General features: G+C 47.6%; 1 protein-coding gene across 5 annotated transcripts in view; it reads right to left on the reverse strand.

Moving 5' to 3' along the window:
* Window positions 1–21,080, reverse strand: part of RTKN (rhotekin) — a 34,638-nt gene extending 13,558 nt beyond the window's left edge. Inside the window, exons 1-2 of one of the 5 annotated variants that reach the window (XM_016188259.2) lie at window positions 10,556–11,669; window positions 8,497–8,907 (exon numbers count right to left, since the gene is read on the reverse strand). In XM_016188259.2, the coding sequence (XP_016043745.1) occupies window positions 8,497–8,568 (72 nt within the window). In that variant the 5' untranslated portion in view covers window positions 8,569–8,907; window positions 10,556–11,669. Of the gene's footprint in view, window positions 1–8,496; window positions 8,908–9,255; window positions 9,413–10,555; window positions 11,680–21,006 lie in introns of those variants that run through there. The other 4 variants (XM_007523354.3, XM_016188261.2, XM_007523353.3 and 1 more) reach the window with 4 other exon arrangements.
* Window positions 21,081–21,324: the final 244 nt, after the last annotated feature.

The raw sequence follows: 21,324 nt of genomic DNA on the forward strand, positions 1-21,324 counted from the left end.
ATCACCAAACAGAACTCTGCTGTCTCTTTGCGGCGGCGCAAGCACTCTCTCTAACTCTGGAACTCAGGAACTCTCGAACTCCCGAACTCTAGAACTCTGGAACTCTGGCGCTCTCCCACTTTGGAACCCTCTCCTACTCTGTAACTCAGGAACTCAGGAACCCTCTCTAACTCTCCAACTCTGAAACTCTGGCACTCAGGAACCCTGGAACTCTGGCGGGGTTCCTAGGGGCGGGGCCAAGCGGGCTGAAAACTAACTGGACTGATCCAATTCTCTTGGCGGGGGAGATCTAGAACAACCCAATGTAAAGCATACAACATCAGGGGAAGGGAGGGATATGGAGATTGGGTGGTGGGAATTGTGTGGAGTTGTACCCCTCCTACCCTATGGTTTTGTTAGTTTATCCTTTCTTTTTTTAAATTTCTTTATTGGGGAATTAATGTTTTACATTCAACAGTAAATACAATAGTTTGTACATGCATAACATTCCCCAGTTTCCCATTTAACAATACAACCCCCACTATGTCATTTATCATCCTTCATGGACCTGTATTCTCCCCACCCACCCACCCCAGAGTCTTTTACTTTGGTGCAAAATGCCAATTTATCCTTTCTTAAATAAAAAATAAATTTAAAAAAAAAAAAGCACTATGGGGAGCTGGGCGGTAGCACAGTGGGTTAAGCACACATGGTGGAAAGTGCATTGATCATCAGGATCCTGGTTCAGGATCCTGGTTCAAGCCCTCCCCCCCCCAACCCCACAAGCAGTGAAGCAGGTCTGTAGATCTCTCTTTCTCTCCCCTTCTCTGTCTTCCCCTCCTCTCTCCATTTCTCTGTCCTATCCAACAACAACAACAACGACGATGATGATAAACAACAAGGACAACGAAAAGGGGAAAAAAAGAAAGTTTAAAAAATAAATATATAAAAAGCACTGAGCATTTTACCCAACCACCCCACCACTCACCCCAAGCCTAGATATTTCTATCTATAATAAAATGAACATGGTTGGGGGTGGGAGGATAGCAGTGGCACACTCAGTTGAGGGCACACATTAACATGCGCAAGGGTCTGGGTTTGAGCCCCCACTCCCTACCTGCAGTAGGGAGGCTTCATGACTGGTAAAGCAAGCTTGCAAGTAACTATCTCTCATTCCCTCTCTATTTCCCTGTCCCCTCTCAATTTTTCTGTATTATCAAATAAAATAAAAGAGGGCCGGGTGGTGGCGTACCTAGTTGAGCCCACATAGTACTAAGTGCAAGGATCTGGGTTCGAGCCCCTGGTCCCCACCTGCAGGGGAGTAGCTTTGTGAGTGGTGAAGCAGGGCTGCAAGTGTCTCTCCATCTCTCTCCCTCTCTATCTCCCCCTTCACTCTTGACTTCTGGTTGTCTCCAGCCAATAAATAAATAAAGATAATAAAATATTATTAGAGGAAAAAAAGGGAAAATATAGCTGCTGGGAGCAATGGGTCCATAGTGCTGGCACCTAGCCGCATTGATAATCCTGGTAGCAATAAAATATGAGTTAACGCAACGAGTGCCACCTCAACATGCTTCACTTCAGACTGTGTCCAGAGACTTCACGTGTGGAATGACAACCCTTCAGCTTCATTACTCAGGTGAGACCTTTCCTTTCATAATATACTCTAATTCCATCCCAGGTGGTTCACTTTCTAACAAAGACCCAAAACCTAGATATACACCAGTTTCTATGAGAGACAGCATATGTTCACACGTATCCATAAACTACTGCAAAATATATACCTGAAAGCAGAAGTACACTAGAGTTTGCAGTGAGTATCCCCCTAACGCTTGCTCTCCACTATTCCAACCTTTGGGTCCATGATTGCTCAACAATTTCTTTGGCTTTGTATGTTAACTCTCTTTTCAATCACCAGGTTCCAGATGTCATCAGGATGCCGGCCAGGCTTCCCTGGACTGAAGACCCCACCAATGTGTCCTGGAGCTCTGCTTCCCCAGAGACACATCCTACTAGGGAAAGAGAGAGGCAGGCTGGGAGTATAGACCAACCAGTCAACGTCCATGTTCAGCGGGGAAGCAGTTACAGAAGCCAGACCTTCCACCTTCTGCAACCCACAAAAACCCTGGGTCCATGCTCCCAGAGGGATAGAGAATGGGAAAGCTATCAGGGGAGGGGATGGGATATGGAGATTGGGTGGTGGGAATTGTGTGGAGTTGTACCCCTCCTACCCTATGGTTTTTTTAGTTTATCCCTTCTTAAATAAAAAAAAAAAAAAGAAAAATATATAGAGAGAGTTAAATAAATAAATATGGAAATAGTCCCCAGTTCCAGGATTCAGTGAGGCAGGCATGTAAAGCATTCAGCAGATGGTATACATGAGTGGTAGAGGTGCTTATTTTTTTCTTTTTATTATTTATTTTGCCATTGCTGGGGCTTCACCACTCTAGACCAATATTTTCAGATAGAGACAGAGACAAAGGGAAATAGATCACAGCACCAAAGCTCCCCCCCAGTGTGGTGGGGCCTGGGCTTACCCCTGGGTTTCAGGCAGGGCTGACCAAGCACCTTGCAAGGGGAGCTGTCTCACCAGCCTGTGACGCTAACTTCAATGATGCTACCTCCCCCAACAAACACTGGCCCATCCCTATGCTACACAAGGCTTCACATAGAAAGTCCAGCTAGGATGTGAGTGATGCACATACTAATGGCCGTTCCATACATGCACAACACAGTGTAAATACACAGGCTGAAAGAGACCCTGTGTGGTTTTGGTTGAGGCAAATTGGGGCAGGCTTCAGAGAGAAGGTTGGGCTAGCCCCAGTTCAGTGCTCAGATCCATCCAGGAGACAAGTCAAGTGGAGCCATCACACTGGAAGAATGGAGTGAACCTGAACACCCCCAACTTGTCTTCATGCCAACTCTCCTCCACACCCTGTGTCCTTGCTTGTCTCTGATGGCTCCTGCCTGCAAGTTTCCAGAACTTGAACCTCCTAAACCCCTGTTCCCAAAAGCCTTGTATAACTCCCTGCAAATTCTTCACTATTTCCTGACTTGGGGAAGGGGAGAGAGAAGAAAAGAGAGAGAGAGGAACTGATTCTCATCACAGCATTATCCCCATTTCCCTTACGGACCCCAGGAAAACAGGCCAACCAGATTGCAACATCCCTCTCCATCAGGAAGTCCTCCCAGATCACTCACCAGCACTCAACCTCCTCCCTGACACTGTCTGTACCAGACTCCCACCTCTGCTAAGCTTCGCTGTTTGCCAATCTCTATCTATTTTACATCCAACTTCTCCCACAAACACCCCAAATGAGTTGTGGCAGGGAGGCCCCTTCCCCACCAGCTCCTTCCCCTGGGTCCCAACACTCACGGATGCTTCCCTAGCCCTGTCCATTGGCGATGCTCTGGAGCCGGCAGCCCCCCCCCCCCCCCCCCCCCCCCCCCCCCCCCCCCCCCCCGGCGTTGGTGACATCAGCCTGACATCAGCTGGTAACCGCGAGAGCAGCTGGGAGGCTCCTTTGGTCCTGGGCTACAGGCTGGGCTGGGCTCCCAGCAGCACTGCCAGTAGAAGCCATCCTGGCAGAAAGGAAGAGAGCTGAGGTGGGGTCACCCTGCAGCCTCTGCAGCCTCCGCAGCCTCCACGCTGGGTTGAGGCTGCAGGCAGTTATGTAAGGTGATCACTTGCCTGGGAGCTCAAAGGAGAGGGATGGTCTATAATGGAATTACTGGGGGTGTGGAGAAATCACTAGAGGAGGTAGATTATCTTCCCAGCCCCAACAGGAAGCACCCTAGAATACCTCTTCTACTGCTCATGCCCTTGGTGCAGGCTCTGAACCACTGTGCTGGGCCCCCCCCTCTCCCCAGCTCTTCACTCCCTGTCCCCACACACCCCCTCTCTCTCCAGGCAGGCAGAATTCTCACCGCTCTCCTGGGAAAGAGCCCAGAACGGGATGTCAGCTGGCCCAGGGTCAGGTCACATGGGGCTGAAAGAGGATGAGTCATGGGCAGAAGCTGCAGCACACATTAGGCCCTCCTTGACATCTCTCCTGACCCTTCCCGGTCTCTTCTGCCCCCCACTTCCTGTTCAGCTTTCCATCACCTTCAGAATCTCCACTAAGGCTAAATTCATCTCTTGGCTCAGGAACTTAGCCAGCTGTGAGAACTCAACCTCCAGAGTCTCAATTTGTAAACTGGAGGGTATTATACCTCTTTTGTAGCAATGTTTGAGGATTAATTGGAGAAGTCTAGCATCTACCTAAATCCAACACACGTTGAAAAGCAATGTTCCCCTGCAGGGGCAGTGATGCAGCTGGTAGAGCACAGGACATTGCAAGCATGGTGTCCCTGAGTTTGGTCCTGGGTACCACATGTACCAGAGTGATACACTGGTTCTCTCTGTACTTAATAAACCAACAAATCTTTCTATATCATATTGATTTATGTATTGAATAGAGATAGAGAGAAACTGATATGGAAAGGAGATATATATGCACAGGGGTTGGGTGGGGAGAGAGACCTGTAACCCTGCTCACCCTGTAGGTGGTGACCTGGGGCTTGAACCTGGGTCCTTGCACACTCTGTCATTCCCCACTCCTTTTACTTGTGGCTTGTTACCTCCTCCAGAAAAATTTTTCTTGGTGGTCCAGGAGGTCCAGCAGCGGACAAGCTGCTGGACTCTCAAGCATGAGGATCTGAGTTCTACCCCTGGCAACACATGTATCAGAGCAGTATCTTGTTCTTTCTCCTCCTCATAAATAAATAAATAAAAATTATTCTTTCTCCATCTAGGGCCATCTAGGGCTGTGTCAATCAATAAGTAAATAAAGATCATCTTAAATTTTAATAGAAATTTCTTTCTTTTTAGATAGAGACAAGAAGAGAGAGAAAGAAACCACAGCACTGAAGCTTCTTTCAGTGTGTGAGAGATGGCCTTGAACCTGAGCTGCAATTCAGGTGAACTACTTTACTGACTCAATATGTAAACATTTTAAGAGCTAGACTGACTCTGTTTACTAAAATATTCTTTGGGAATGAAAATGCTCAGTAGTCATCTAGCACTGGAAATATGACCAAAACAAACAAGAAACTAGATTTTAGGGACTGAGTGGTGACACACCTGACTGAGTACAGGTTACAATGTGCAAGGACCTGGGTTTAAGCCCCTGGCCCCCGCCTGCAGGGGGAAAGCTTCATGAATGGTGAAGCAGGGCTGCAGGTGTCTCTGTCTCTCTCCCTCTCTACCTCTCCATTCCTCTTGAGTTCTGGCTGTTTGTATCCAAATAAACAAAGATAATAAAAAAATTTTAAAGAAACTAGATTTTATTTCATTCTAGTGAAATAAAATGTGACTAAATGTATAGATATGTGTGACTATTAGCGTGGGCAGTGCAGAAAACTAGGGATGGCAAATAGATTTTATCTCAGTGTTAACAGAGGGCAGTAGGTAGTATCAGAGTTCCAAAAGCTTATTGGGCACATTTCTTAAATATTAGAAAAGTGTGACCCAGGGGCCAGATGGTGGTGCACGTAGTTGAGCACACATGTGACAATGCATAAGGACCCAGCTTCAAGCCCCCCAGTCCCCACCTGCAAAAGGAAATCTTCAGGAGTGGTGAAGCAGTGCTGTGGGTGTTTCTGTCTCCCTCTCTATGACCCCCTTCCTCTTGATTTCTTTTTTAAAAACATTTTTTAATTAATTAATTTATTTCCTTTTGTTGCCCTTGTTTTTATTGTCGTAGTTATTGTTGCTATTGATGTCCTCATTGTTGGATAGAACAGAGAAAAATGGAGAAAGGAGGGGAAGACAGAGGGGGAGAGAAAGATAAGACACCTGCAGATCTGCTTCACCACTTGTGAATCGACTCCCCTGCAGGTGGGGAACCAGGGCTCGAACCGGGATCCTTACGCCAGTTCTTGTGCTTTGTGTCACATGCGCTTAACCCGCTGCGCTACCGCCCTACTCCCCCCTCTTGATATCTGACTGTCTCTATCTACTTGATAAATAAATATTTTTAAAAAGGAAAAAATATGAGTGATCCAGAACTAAGGAGATAGCATGATGGATACATGAAAACATCATGCCAAAGGCACCAAATGTTTTTCAGGTTCAGTCCCCAGCACCACCATAAGCCAGAGCTGAGCAGTGCCGGGGGCAGGGGGGTTGGTGACGCTCTCCAGGCAAACAAACTGAAAAGAGGAGTGTCCTCCAGAACTGACAAAATAGCTCACTTAGATAGTGTGCTGATTTGCTATTCATGTGACCCATGTTCCAGCCTGGCTCCAACCTCATTGAAGGAAGCTTTAGTGTAGCCAACTTTCACTCTCTCTGCCTTCTCTGTCTCTATAAATTAATTTTTAAAAGGCACCCCCTCAGGAGTCAGGCGGTAGCATAGCAGGTTAAGCACACAAAGCGCCAAGTGCAAGGACTGGCGTAAGGATCCTGGTTCAAGCCCCTGGCTCCCCACCTGCAGGGGAGCTGCTTCACAAGCAGTGAAGCAGGTCTGCAGGTGTCTGTCTATCTCTCCCCATCTTCCCCTCCTCTCTCCACTTCTCTCTGTCCTATCCAACAACGACGACATCAATAACAACAATAATAACTACAACAAGGGCAACAAAAGGGAATAAACAAACATTTAAGAAAGAGAGAGAGAGAGAGAAGGCACCCTCGGGGGCCAGGCAGTAGCTCAGTGGGTTAAGTGCACATGGCACGAAGAGCAAGGACCCCGATTCGAGACCCCAGCTCTCCACCTGTAGGGGGGTTGCTTCCCAAGCAGTGAAGCAGGTCTGCAGGTGTCTATCTTTCTCTCCCCTTCTCTGTCTTCCCCTCCTCTCTCCATTTCTCTCTGTCCTATCCAACAACAACAGCAATGGCAACAATAAACAACAACAACAAAATGGGAAAAAATAGTCTCCAGGAGCAGTGGATTTGTAGTGCAAGCACAAAGCCACAGCAATAACTCTGGAGGCAAAAAAGAAAAAAAGAAAGAAAAAAAAAAAACACTCCCTCCTGATGCAGTGTTATGATGGACTAGATAGTAATGTCTGTTATGACCCAAGGAGTCAGGGAGAGGCTGAGGGGCTGGGAGTGGGGGGTGGACAGCACATGCAGGACCTGGACCTTTACAGTCCTGCCTCAGCAGCACCCCTCACCTGTGCACGTGTGGTGAAGGAAGTCACTTCCAGTTTCCTCCATCTCCTCAATCTCAGTAAATAAATTACCACACCAACTAGTTGCTTAGGCACACTCCAGGGAATCATCCTGGTGTCCACTCATTGCCTCACTCTTCAAATCCAGTCAGTCAACAAACCTTATCAGATCTACCTTTGTTTCAAATTCATCCCTTTCTCCATCTTCACTCTGAACACTTTAACTTGCATACATTCTCTTTTGTTGAAGATTTATTTTCATTAAAAAAAAAAAAAAAAGACACCAGAGCACCACAGTGCTCAGATCTGGCCTGTGGTGGTGCCAGGGATGGGACCTGGGACCTTTAAGTCTATCTCTCCTGCCCCACCCTGGGTACTTTATTAAATAAATAAATAAGATCAAGAGGGAGAGATAAAGAAACCAGAGCACTGCTCAGTTCTGGCTTATGGTGGTGCTGAACCACCTTCGGGGGGATGCTTCACAAGCAATGAAGCAAGTCTGCAGGTGCATGTCTTTCTTACTCCCTCCCCCTCCCCTTTCAATGTCTCTCTGTCCTACCAAATAAAACAAAAGGAAAAAAATGGGGGGAGGGAATAGCACTCGGATTGGTAGATTTCTAGTGACCACATCAAATCCCAGCAACATGATTATAATAAAAAAATAAATACAATAAAAAAGAGGGTCTGAGTGGTGACATACTCACTACAGTGCACATGTTTCCAGTAGAGTGCACAAGCCCCCAGTCTCCACCTGCAGGGGCAGATTTACTAGCAGTGGAGCTGTGCTACAGGTGTCTCTCCTTTTGCCAATCTCCCCCTTTCTCTCCCTATCTCTGTGTCTTTCATCTGCTATCAAGGAAAGGAGAAAGAAAGAAAAAAAAGAAAAAATGCCAACTAGGAATGGTGGCATTGTGCAGGCACACAGACCTAGCAATGACTCTAGTAGCAAAACAAACAAATAAAAATAATAAATAAATAATAAAAGAAAAGAACAAACAGTTCCCAGTAAGGCTAGCAGAATCCTTACATCCTGCCCCAAAGTCCCCTTCCCCCTCCCTAGAAAGATCACATCCTTCCTGCAAACACTGATTGAACTCCTGTCTTCTTCAAATCTCTGAAAAGAGTACACATCCACACCCATCCACAGAGCTTCTAGATACCCACAGAAAGGCCATGCAGCCAACATAATGCTCTGGTAGGCAGAAGTGTGCCTGCACCCACACACAGCCCCCAACACAGGGCCTACGGAACCACCCAACCCTTCCTCGGAGCAGACCCTCCTCCTTCAACCCTAGCAGGGATGGACAGAGCCCAGAAGGGCTGGGGTGCATGCGAGTAGGTGTGCTCCCGGAACGGGGCATTTACCTCCAGGCTGAGCGCCATCTGCCGAATGTAGAGCATATTCAGGTCCTCCAGGATGTGCAATCTGTCCTGCATCTCTGCGCCCCCCAGTGTCCCTCCCCTAGACAACCCCTCCAGAGGGGCGGGTATACGTAGGCACCACGGAGTCCCACAATTCCTCTTCCCGCTGCTTCCCTGGTCTTGAAAGAAGTGGGCAGAAGCTGCCCCTGTCCCTCTGCACTCCCGTTAGACCTCTCTGGCCGCTGAGACAGACTTTCCTGGCCTCCTGCAGTCCCGAGGCCCTGGTGAGAGCCAGACATGGGAGGAGAGGAGAGCAAGATGAGGTGGACTCAGTTCCAGGAGAGGAGGCCAGCTGCAGAGGGGGCTCTGGGCACAGAGTGTCCAGTCTTGCTTTGGTGGCAACTGTTCTCCCAGCTGTGGAAGAAAAAGGCCTTTTCATTCGCACTCCGGCCCCTCCTCAGCACCCGCCCACAGCTCTGGTCTGGCAGACAGAGAATCTGTGTGCCGGGAGGGCGTGAGGGGCAGGCACAGCTGGAAGGGGGCTGGGAGGGGACTCCTCCTGCAGGTTCAGAGAGTGCTGGCCTCTGCAAGGAGTCTGGAGGCTTCCCACTGGGTCTCGGGCAGAGCTTGAGGCAGAAACGAGTTGGAACTGTGGACTGGCGGGAACAGTGAGCCCAGCGAGTGGGACAAAGGAGTAAATGTGGCCACCTACTGCAAACGGGAGCCCCCATCCAGCCCGCCCCACTCTGGGCTCACGATTACCTCGCTTTTCCAGTAGGAGGGAAGAGAAGGGGGTGGGGGGAGAGAGAAAGCAGGGGTGTGCCTGTTCGCTGCTGGCCTGCTCCCCTCCTGGGCCCCTTCCCTTCCAGACAGGAAACCAGCCCCAGCTCCCAGCCAGCTGCAGTTTTGCCACCGCCGCCACCCCCTCCACCAGGCCCGGAGTCACACTCCCCTCGGCAGCAGGCCCAGCTAGTAGCTCCGCCCCAGCTCCTCCAGGGCCCCCGAGGGCCTGACCGTCTGGGGGCGGCCCCCAGGCCCCTCCCCCATCTCTGGCCCCCACTCCAGCCCCCGCACCCAGGGATTGCGCGTAACAGACAAGGGCCCTCTCCGCCAGGTCCACTAACTTATGAGTCAGTGAAGGCCCGGACGGCAGGACGGTGTTGAAAGCGTCTTTGTTCGGGCCGGAGGGGAAAGAGGAGGCTGGGAGGGGGCCGAAGCGAGTCTAGAATCCCGGTGGGGCGGGAGCCAGGCCCCCTCACTTAACCCTCTCCCGGCAGCGCCGCAGGGAAAGACAACTGACCTTGGGACAACCTCTCCGCTCAGCCCCACAGGTCGGTCCCTCCCGCACCCAGGTAGGGCTCAGAGCAGAGCGAGGACATTCACTGCAGAGGCTGGACTCAGGGGAACTGGGTGAACGTGTGGGAAATAACCCCAAATCGGTCCACGGAAGCCGACCCCCCCACACACACTCTCTCTCTCTCCCAGCCCTTCGGAGGATGCAGAGAAGCAGTCGAAGAGAGATTCAACGAAAGGGAGTGGCAGACAGGGGGTGCGATCTGGCCTGCAGCTCGAGACCGCAGTGACTGTCCCGGGAGATGGACCCAGGGCGTGGGAAGGGGCTGGCGACACGGGGGTGGGGTGCTGCGTGCCCGGCCGGGTCTGGGCTGTCAGGCGCCCGCCGAGTGGCCGCCGCCCTTTGCCACAGCGTGCCCGGGAGGGACCGGGGTCCAGACACATTTTGGGGTATCGCGTCTGGAACCTCTTATATTTAGGCCAACCCGGAGTTATTCCAGAAAGGAGAAGTGAATCATCCCAAACTACACCAGAGTGTCTGGGGAGGCACAGGTCCGACCCACGAACCAAGCGGCCGCGCCTCACTTTTCAAGTCAACAACAAGGGGCTCGCTGCGTCTCCGCCCCCCTGCGGGAGACCTGGCTGCTGGAGCCAGGGCGGGAGCGGCGGGCTTGGGAGGCAGAGCCGCGTGCGGGGCCGGGGCAGCAGCGGAGGCGGGCGCGGGGCTGCGAGAGCCCAGGCAGGGGCGGCGGGGGCAAGGGGCGCTCACCTCCGGCGGGTCGCTGAAGACACTCAGACGAAAACGGCCGCGTTTGAACTCCATCTCCAGGGCGGAGCCCCTGGCGACGGTGACCCGGCTCCGGTGGTTTCGGGAAAACATGCTGCGAAGTCCGCGCCTCTGGCCGCCCAGGTCCTCCGCGCGCCACCGGGCTCGTCTGGTCTCCAATCGAACCGGCACCCACCGCCCCCCTCAGCCAGTTCCCAAACCCCGCCCCGGGGACCTGCACCTGGGCTGGGCCGGGCGCGGCTCCCCGCTCTTCCGCCCCCGCTGAGACCCAGTCAGCCCGGCCGGTCCCAGGACTCCTGGAGTGCCTCGCCCAGCAGCCTGGGAGCTCCAACTTGCGCGCTCACTGCAGGGGCCGCGCGTACCTGCCTTTCCCGCCAGCTCGCCCGCGCCTCACCTGGCCCGGGAAGCCCCGCCCACAGCTGCTCCCACCTGCCAAGCTGAGCCCTCCCCGGAAAACCCGGGTCGGGAAGCCCCGCCGGGTGCGCACAACTACACTTGCGCTCCTGCGCCGCTCCCCAGACAACCACTTCAGTTTCCTCAGGTCTCCAACGTCCCTTCTCGGTCCCCGACCCTTCAGGCTCTCCTCGCCAGCTCGCAGTCCATACTTAGTGGTCACAGTTCGTGGGGCAGTGCGTAAAAGCACGTCTTGGAGTCCATGTCTATCTCTTACTAACCATGAAGCCTTGGCTCTGCTATTCAGCTTTCCGTGCTTCGGCTTTCTCATATGTCCAAATGGGATACAGTCATCACTCCCACTGCTCAGGCTACGAGAATGGGGGTAAAGTCTCCAGTGTTGTGTCTGGCACACACAGTGCCCCCTAAAGTGGAGCGGGTGCTGCGCTTGGCTAAGGCACCAGCCACCTCAGCTCTCCGCCCATAACTTGAGTACCTAAAGGAGGGCAAAGTGGGGCGGGGTAGATAGCATAAAAGCTATGCAAACGACTTTCATGTCTGAGGTACCAGAGATCCCAAGTTCAATCCCCCATGCGACCATTAGCCAGAGTTGAACACTGCTCTGGCTAAAAGGAAGGACGATCCTGGAGCCCCGTCTTCCCAGATCCCTGCCCGACTAGGGAAAGAGAGAGACAGGCTGGGAGTATGGATCGACTTGCCAACACCCATGTTCAGCGGGGAAGCAATTACAGAAGCCAGACCTTCTACCTTCTGCACCCCATAATGACCCTGGGTCCATACTCGAAGAGGGTTAAAGAATAGGAAAGCTATCAGGAAAGGGGAGGGGATACGGAATTCTAGTGGTGGGAACTGTGTGGAATTGTACCCCTCTCATCCTATGGTCTTGTCAATACTTCCATTTTATAAATAAAAATTAAAAGAAATTTTAAAAGAAATAATAACAGCTCAGGTTCAAGAGAGGACGTATAGTTCATAACAAAAGAAATAAAAAGATGAATTGCAATTTGAGTTAATCTGGCAGTAAAAAAAAAGTCCCACAGAGGTCTCTGATGAACAATAATAGAATGTGCACAACTAAGAAAGAAATCTAAGCAATTAACTTTAAAAATATAGAAATAAATGTGATGAGAATGAAGCAAAAAGAGAAAAAAGGGAGAGAGGGAGAAAACAGGATTCAAAATTGCTTCTTGGGACCAGGAGATAGTCAACCCAGTTGGGAGCACACTTTGCCATGCACAAGGACCCAGATTCAAGTCCCTGGCCACCACATGGGAACACTATACAAAAAGGCCAAAGCAGTGGAGCAGAGCTGTGGCACACATCCTTTACATGGCCAAGCAGCATAGTATCCAAGTGAGATATTTTGCCAGCCCTAAAGGGGGAAATTTGTTGGCTTAACTAATTAATATGGTGGACCTGGAAGGTGGCTCCACAAGTAAAGCACAGCACTTGCATGCATGACACCAGGCTTCAATCCCATGCACTGCATATATTGGAGTGATACTCTGAGCACCCTCCCCCACCCACCATGTAAATAATTTTTTTCCCATTAGGGTTATCACCAGGACTCACTGCCTGTACTATGAAAGCTCGTCTTTTTATTATTTTTGTTGTTGTTGAAGGGATTAATGCTTTACAATGCAGCCAATGAGTACAGTTTCATTATGCAATAGGAGACTCCAGTGGTCCGGGAGGTGGCACAGTGGATAAAGCATTGGACTCTCAAGCGTGAGGTCCTGAATTCAATCCCCGGCAGCACATGTACCAGAGTGATGGCTGGTTCTTTCTCTCTCCTGCTATCTTTCACATTAATAAATAAATAAAATCTTTTTTTTAGAAAAGTAGGAGACTCCAAAGTTCTCTTCCACCTCTCCACTCACTCCGTCCCTACAGTCCTTTATTTACTGCCTCCAGGGTTATCATTGGGGCAAAGTGCCTGCACTATGAATCCACTGCTCCTGGCAGCTAGCTAGCTTTTTTTTTTTTTAATTGGGCAGGACAGAGAGAAATTGAGAGGGGAGGGAAAGATAGAGAAGGGAAGAGAAAGATAGATACCTGCAGACCTGCTTCACCGCTGTGAAGCAACCTCCCTGCAGGTGGAGAGTTGGGGGCTCAAACTGGAATCCTTGTACTTTGTACTGTATGTATTTAACCCAGTGTGCCACCGCCTGACACCCCCTCCAGGGTCCTTTACTTTGATGCAATATACCATGCCACATGCACTTTTCATTTTGTGTTCTTCCTCCCTCCCACTTACAAGTGAGAGCATTTAGTGTTTGTTCTTCTCTTTTGGTTCTATCTCACTTAACATGGTGCCTGCTAGTTCAACCCTAGATGACTCAAAGGAGATGATTTCATCAATTTTCTTTAATCAAATGTTCCTGTGTTGCCCATGAAGTGATAGCAATCTCTAGTAGATGTATAGAAACATATGGATCAAAAAGGATGACAGAGGACCTAGTGGGGGGTGTATTATTATGTGGAAAACTGAGAAATGTTATACATGTACAAACTATTGTATTTACTGTTGAATATAATACATTAATCCCCCAATAAAGAAGTTAAAAAAACATATGGATCAGAACCATAACTTAGAGTGAGAATCTGATAAACTCTAAGATCAGGGATGCACATATTGTTGAATCTATAGCAACGGAAATGTGTATATATTTTTTTCTCTATTTTTTTAGTCTACATACTGATTTTCCCTATTATGAAAAAAAGTTAGGTCTCACTTATCTTTCAAAAAAAAAGAAAAATATCAGGGGGTCGCACAGTATAAGCACACAAGGCATAAAGTGCAAGGACCGGCTTAAGGATCCTGATTTGAGCCCCAGGCTCCACCTTCAGGGGAGTTACTTCACAGTCAGTGAAGCAGGTCTGCAGGTGTCTATCTTTCTCTCCCCTCTCTGTCTTCTCCTCCCTTCTCGATTTCTCTCTGTCCCATCCAACAGTAACGACATCAATAACAACAACAATAATAACCACAACAACAATAAAACAACAAGGGCAACAAAAGGGGAAAAAATAGCCTCCAGGAGCAGTGGATTTGTGGTGCAGGCACTGAGCCCCAGCAATAACCCAGGAGGCAAAAAAAAAAAAAAAAAAAGTCCTTCACAGTAATGTCTTCCTTTCTTCTGTGACTTTATCATTTTTAACAGCTGAGTGGTATTCCATCATTACTATTATTATTGGATAGAAACAGAGAAATTGAGGGGGCCAGGTGGTGGCACACCTGGTTAAGCACACACACATACTACAGTGCACAAGGACCCAGGTTTAAGCCCTAGTCCCTACCTGCAGGGGGAAAGCTTTATGAGTGAAGTAGAGCTGAAGGTTTCTGTCTGTTTCTCTCTATATCTGTCTCTCCCCCCTCTCAACTTCTCTGTCTCTATCCAATAATAAATAAGGGGGAGTCGGGCGGTAGCGAGCAGGTTAAGCGCAGGTGGCACAAAGCGCAAGGACCAGCACAAGGATCCCGGTTCAAGACCCAGGCTCCACATTTGCAGGGGAGTCGCTTCACAGGTGGTGAAGCAGGTCTGCAGGTATCTATCTTTCTCTCCCCCTCTCTGTTTTCCCCTCCTCTCTCCATTTCTTTCTGTCCTATCCAACAACAACATCAATAACAACAACAACAGTAACTACAACAAGAATAAAAAAACAAGGACAACAAAAAAGGAATAAATAAATAACTATAAAAGTAATAATAATAAATAAATAGAAAATTTTTATTTAAAAAAGAGAGAAATTGAGAATGAATGAGGAGACACAGTGAGAGAGAAAAGAGGAGACATCTGCTCATGAAGCTCCTGCAGTTCCTTCAGCTGGGAACTGGGGGCCTGAACTGGGCCCACAGGCATGGTAACTTGTGCACTTTACTAGTTGCACAACCACCCAGCCCAGTTGTGTTGTGTTATGTTGTGTTGTTTTACTTCCCTTTGCTTTGCTTTTGTTTTGTGACTGACAGATGGATAGATTCCCACAGCACCAAAACTTCCTTCAATGCAGGGGGGGGGGGGGGCAGACTCAACCTGAGTCACACACATAACAAAGAAGCACACTATCCAAGTGAGCTATTTTCCAGCGTTTGTGGAAGGTGTTTGTTTTTTAACCAGAGCGCTGCTCAGCTTTGGTTTATGGTGGTGCAGGGGACTGAACCTAAGATTTTGGAGCCTCAGGCATGAGAGTCTCTTTGCGTAACCATTATGCTATCTACCTCCACCTTTTTTAAATATTTTAATTTTAATGAGTAAGAGATGATATGGAACAATAGAGAGTACAAAGCACTGCTCAGCTTTGGCTTATGGAGGTACTGGGGATTAAAACTGAAACCTACAATTTCAGGTATGAAAGTCCTTTGCATAACCATTATGCTGTCTCTCTAGCCCCTTTTCTTCTTTTTAAAGATTTGATTTTATCTATTTCACATGTGATAGAGAATTTCAGGGCTAAGGAGACAGCATAATGGTTATGCAAAAGACTCTCGTGCCTGAGGCTCTGAAGTCCTAGGTTTAATCACCAGTACCATCATATGCCAGAGCTGAGTAGCACTCTTGTCTTTCTTTCTCTCTTCCTCTCTCTCTCTCTCATTAAAATGAATAAAAATTCTTGGGAAAAAAAGAGAGAGAGTTTCACATGAGAGTCAAAGACAGAGAAAGAAAAAGTCAGAACGGGAGTTGGGCTGTAGTGCAGTGGGCTAAGCGCAGGTGGCGCAAAGCACAAGGACTGGCATAAGGATCCTGGTTCGAACCCCGGCTCCCCACCTGCAGGGGAGTTGCTTCACAGGCGGTGAAGCAGGTCTGCAGGTGTCTATCTTTCTCCTCTCTGTCTTCCCCTCCCTCTCTCCATTTCTCTCTGTCCTATCCAATAACGACAACAACAATAATAACTACAACAATAAAAAAAAACAAGGGCAACAAAAGGGAATAAATAAATAAAATAAATATTTTTAAAAATTTTAAAAAAAAGAAAAAGTCAGAACACCATTCCCAGTACTTTAGGTGCTGGGAATTGAACTGGGATCCTCAAGCATACAAGACTTGTGCTCTTCCCCAGCAATAATCCTGCTAACACACACACACACACACTCAGAAGGAGAGAGCGGAAAAGGTCCTATGTATATAAACAATATAGAAAAGATTCCCCATATAGGTCAGTTCTCAGTGTACATGAAAAACTTCCAAGAATGAGACTACAAATTTAAAGAATGTCAGAGGAGCAGCTGAGGAGACAGCATAATGGTTATACAAATAGGCTTTCATGCCTGAGGCACCAAGGGTCCCAGGTTCAGTCCCCAGTACCACCATAAGCCAAAGCTGAGCAGTGATCTGGTCTCCCACCTCCCTTTCTCTTTGCATCTCTCTCATTAAAAGTAAATAAATAGGAGTCTGGGGGGTAGCACAGCGGGTTAAGTGCACATGGCACGAAGCACAAGGACCTGCATAAGGATCCTGGTTCCAGCCCCAGGCTCCCCACCTGCAGGGGGGTCACTTCACAAGCAGTGAAGCAGGTCTGTAGGTGTCTTTCTCCCCCCTCTCTGTCTCCTCTTCTCTCTATATTTCTCTCTGTCCTATCCAACAACAACAGCAATAGCAACAACAACAATGGGAATAATGGCCTCCAGGAGCAGTGGATTCTTAGTGTAGGCACCAAGCCCCAGTGTTAACCCTGGAGGCAAAAGTAAGTAAATATATATGTTTGCTTCCAGGGTTATTGCTGGGGCTCAGTGCCTGCACTAGGAATCTACTGCTCCTGGAAGCTATTTTTCCCTTTTGTTGCCCTTGTTGTTTATCGTTGATGTTATTATTATTGTTGCTATTGCTGTCGTTGTTGTTGGACAGGACAGAGAAAAATTGAGATAAGAGAGAAAGACAGAGTGGGGGAGAGAAAGATAGACACCTGCAAATCTGCTTCACCGCTTGTGAAGTGACCCCCCTGTAGGTGGGGAGCTGGAGGCTGGAACTGGGCTCCTGACACCGGTCCTTGCGCTTTGCACCATGTGGTCTTAACCCGCTGCACTACCACCTGGCCCCCCAAAATACTTTATTTTTTAAAAAGAATGTCAGACATTTTATCAGTCAAGTCTCAAAATACATTTAAGAACTCATAACTGACTAAGATCATATGGATGTGATTGATCACCTATTGTGGTGAGATGAGAAAGTTTACTCAAGTCTCAACAACTGTACTGTAAATCATTAACCACTAATATAATATAATATAAATCTGTGTTCTTACCAGTTGAGCTCTTTCTACTTTTTTAAAAAAAATTTTATTAGTGAATTGATAGTGATTTACAAAATTACATGTCAACAGGGTATTCCACACCGTTCCCACCACCAGAGTTCTGAATCCCTAATCCCTCCATTGAAAACCACTACGGTTCTCTCAAAGTTTCAGATATGGATCAACTGTCATCTCTACAACTATCCATCTGCATTTGTACATATTTACCCCTTTTTTCTTCCAGGTCCATTTCTCTCTTCCCCTCCAAGCCCTACATCACCCTATTACTACGTCCAAAATTTTTATCTTTTTCGTCCCCTCTCTCTGGGACCTGACCGAGCTAAAGTTCAGAGCCCTCTTATCCTCTTCCTCCTATTACTTCTCCCTTACTGGGAGTATGGATCAAAGTTGTACAGGAAGTAGGCGTTCTGGCTTCTGTAATTGCTTCTCCACTGTGCATGGGTATTGGCAGGTCAATCCATAACCCCAGCCTATTTCTGTCTTTGCCTAGTGGGGTAGGGCTCTGGAGAGGTGAGGTTCCAGGACACATTGGTGAGGTTGTCTGCCCAGAGAAGTCAGGGTGGAATCAAGTCTGAAAGATGGCAGTACATTGAGACAAAATGGTTAATGAACAGGAACCAAAAAGTAGGAACAGGGAAGATGAGATCGGGGCTTTTCTGGTAGAAGAAAGCTCAGAAATCCATTTTAGGCATGTTTCTATGGGCAATGACTACAGTAGTTTTTGCTTGAATTTGATAGCTAGCATGAAGTTAGATAAAACCATTGTCTCCAGAGTCGGGCGGTAGCACAGCAGGTTAAACGCACATGACGCAAAGCACAAGGACCGGCCTAAAGATCCTGGTTAGAGCCCCCAGCTACCCACCTGCCTGCAGGGGAGTTGCTTCACAGGCGGTGAAGCAGGTCTGCAGGTGTCTATCTTTCTTGCCCCCTCTCTATCTTCCCCTCCTCTCTCCATTTCTCTCTGTCCTATCTAACAACGATGATACCAATAACAACAACAATAATAACTACAACAACAAAAAGACATCAAGGGCAACAAAAGGGAAAATAAATAAAATTTTTAAAAAACCATTATCTGAGAAAATGGTGTCAAAGTAGAGAAAAGGACTAGAAAGTTGGATTAGGGCAGAAAGTAGCTCCCACTCTTGAGAAAAATTCTGTGGGTAGAAGTAACTATTTACCTCCATCCACCTGACCCAGGACATACATACATACATATATATATGGCACTAGAGCCTGTGTAACCTTTGAGTTCGTATTGGTCTGAGCTCACAGCCAGTTAAACTGTTTTTCCAACCACACTTTTGGAAGGTTTTGAAACTCCCTGATAGGAGTCAAGTGGTAGCGCAGCAGGTTAAGTGCAGTGGGCTAAGTACAGGTGGCACAAAGTGCAAGAACTGGTGTAAGGATCCTGGTTCAAGCCCCCAGCTCCCCACCTGCAGGGTGTGGCTTCACAGGCGGTGAAGCAGGTCTGCAGGTGTCTATCTTTCTCTCCCCCTCTCTGTCTTCCCCTCTTCTCTCCATTTCCCTCTGTCCTATCCAATGATGATGACATCAATAACAACAACAATAATAACTGTAACAATAATAAAAAGCAACAAGGGAAATAAAAGGGAAAATAAATAAATAAATAAATAAATATAAAAAAATTTTAAAAAAAGAAAGAAACTCCCTAACAAGGGCTGAAGAGATGGAAGAAGTCTGGAAATAAATTAGAACACAAATCTTCCCTGACAATTTGTACTCATTGTGAATGGAGATTTCAGGAAAGTGGTAACACAGATAAACTACATATTAAAGACCATAATCTGGCATCTCAGGAGGCTGTGCAGTGGATAGAGCATGGAATTTGCTTGTATAAGGTCCTGAGTTTGATCAGGCATCAAAGATGCTGGTGTGATGTTTGGGTTCTCTCTTCCTCTTTCTCCCCCTTTATGTTAAATAAGTAATTTTTTTTGGAGTGAGAAATCTGTTACACTTTTTTCTTTTTTTTAACTTTATTTCTTTATATTCCTTTTTGTTGCCCTTGTTGTTTTATTGTTGTGGTTATTATTGTTGTTATTGATGTCATCGTTGTTGGATAGGACAGAGTGAAATAGAGAGAGGAGGGCAAGACAGAGGAGGGAGAGAAAAATATACACTTGCAGACCTGCTTCACCGCTTGTGAAGCGACTCCCCTGCAGGTGGGGAGCCCGGGGCTCAAACCAGGATTCTTTTTTTTTTTCTCCAGGGTTATTGCTGGGCTCGGTGCCTGCACCATGAATCCACCGCTCCTGGAGGCCATTTTCCCCCTTTTGTTGCCCTTGTTGTTGTAGCCTCGCTGTGGTCATCATCATTGCCATTGTTGATGTTGTTCGTTGTTGGATAGGACAGAGAGAAATGGAGAGAGGAGGGGAAGACAGAGGGAGAGAGAAAGATAGACACCTGCAGACCTGCTTCACCGCCTGTGAAGCGACTCTCCTGCAGGTGGGGAGCCAGGGGCTCAAACCGGGATTCTTGCGCTTTGCGCCACATGCGCTTAACCCACTGCGCTTAACCCACTGCGCCACCTTCCGACCCCCCCCCCCCACCGAGATTCTTACGCCGGTTCTTGCTACACTTTTTTCTTAAGGTGACCCAGATGGGGTCACCACAAAGAGATGACAGCTGCCTAAAGCAAAGAAAGAAGGCTTTTCTCATTCCATTCACAGGGAAGGAAAAGTATGGAGTATTCGATGCTTACAATTGATGCACCCTTAGCAATCAGTGTGCAACAGCAAACACAAGGAGGGAAAATCAGTGTACAGTACTAGTACTGTATAAATAACACACCAGAGTATACATTGCAGTATAATTAAAACTACACACACATTCTTGGTACATGCTGGTATATAGGATCTCAAACACACATTAGCTACCAGGCCCTCACACAAGTACCATGCACATTAGCTACCATGCACACTCACACACAAAGATACATTTATCACCACCGGTCACACACTGCATTCATCTCCACTCACAGTTTCTGAAGGCTCTATATAAGGTAGATTGCTATATCATCTGGAGCTACCACTTTTTATAAAAGCACATGCTAAAAGATCACATCCACTGTAATCTTGCAGCAACTCTTAGAATGATCACACAAAAACTAGGGAATGTTAGTGCACACACAAAATTAAGCTAAAGAAAAGTCTTTGGAGTTCCAATTACACAGTTAGTATATTTTTAAATGATTTTTATTATCTTTATTTATTGGCTAAATACAGCCAGAAATTGAGAGGGAGGGGGAAATAGAGAGTGAGAGAGACAGAGAGACACAAGTAGACCTGCTTCACTACTCAGAAAGCTTTCTTCCTGCATGTACGGACGGGGGTTCCAACGTAGGTCCTTGTACATTGTAACATTGCAGTGTGTGCTTAACCAGGTGCACCACCACTTGGCCCCAATAAGTAAATCATTTTAATTAGTGTATTTATTTTTCAATAGCAACACAGAGGCAGAGATAAGTGAGTGAAAGAGACTACAGTACCAAAGCTTCCTTCAGTGCAATGGGAGTCAGGCTCAAACCTGGGAAGCACACACAGCAAAGCAGCACAAAGCTATCCAAGTGAGCTATTTTGCTGGCCCCTAACTTAAGCATTCAATTTCATCTTAGTTGACACTGGCCACGATGGAAGTATTTCTACAACAGAAATAGGCCAACAACATGATTCAGAACTGTTGTTCCCTCCCCAACTGTCAAACATTTACCAGCATGCTGGTTTGGTGCATAATATTCCCAACTTTTTCTTTACCTTCCATCTGTACCTCCATCTCCCTAACTATGAATTATACACAAAGGGAGGCATCACTGGTCATCCAGTGTTCAAATCATGTTCTTGTTTCTGCATAGTCCTCTACTACAGAGAATATTGGTAGACTGAGGCTCTCCTCTTTATATAGCTGGTGGAGACAGACACCCACATTCCCTCTATTTCTTCACGGCTCAGAGATAGGCATTCAGCCAGGCAACCAACTGGAATGCTCCTAATTGGACTTTGAATCTAGATCAAGTGAAAACAAGACCCAGAGAAAGTTCATGATATTCTGATTGCGCCTGGGTGACTGTGTGG

The sequence above is a fragment of the Erinaceus europaeus genome, chromosome 3 (genome assembly GCF_950295315.1).
Source record: "Erinaceus europaeus chromosome 3, mEriEur2.1, whole genome shotgun sequence".
Taxonomy (NCBI): Eukaryota; Metazoa; Chordata; class Mammalia; order Eulipotyphla; family Erinaceidae; genus Erinaceus; species Erinaceus europaeus.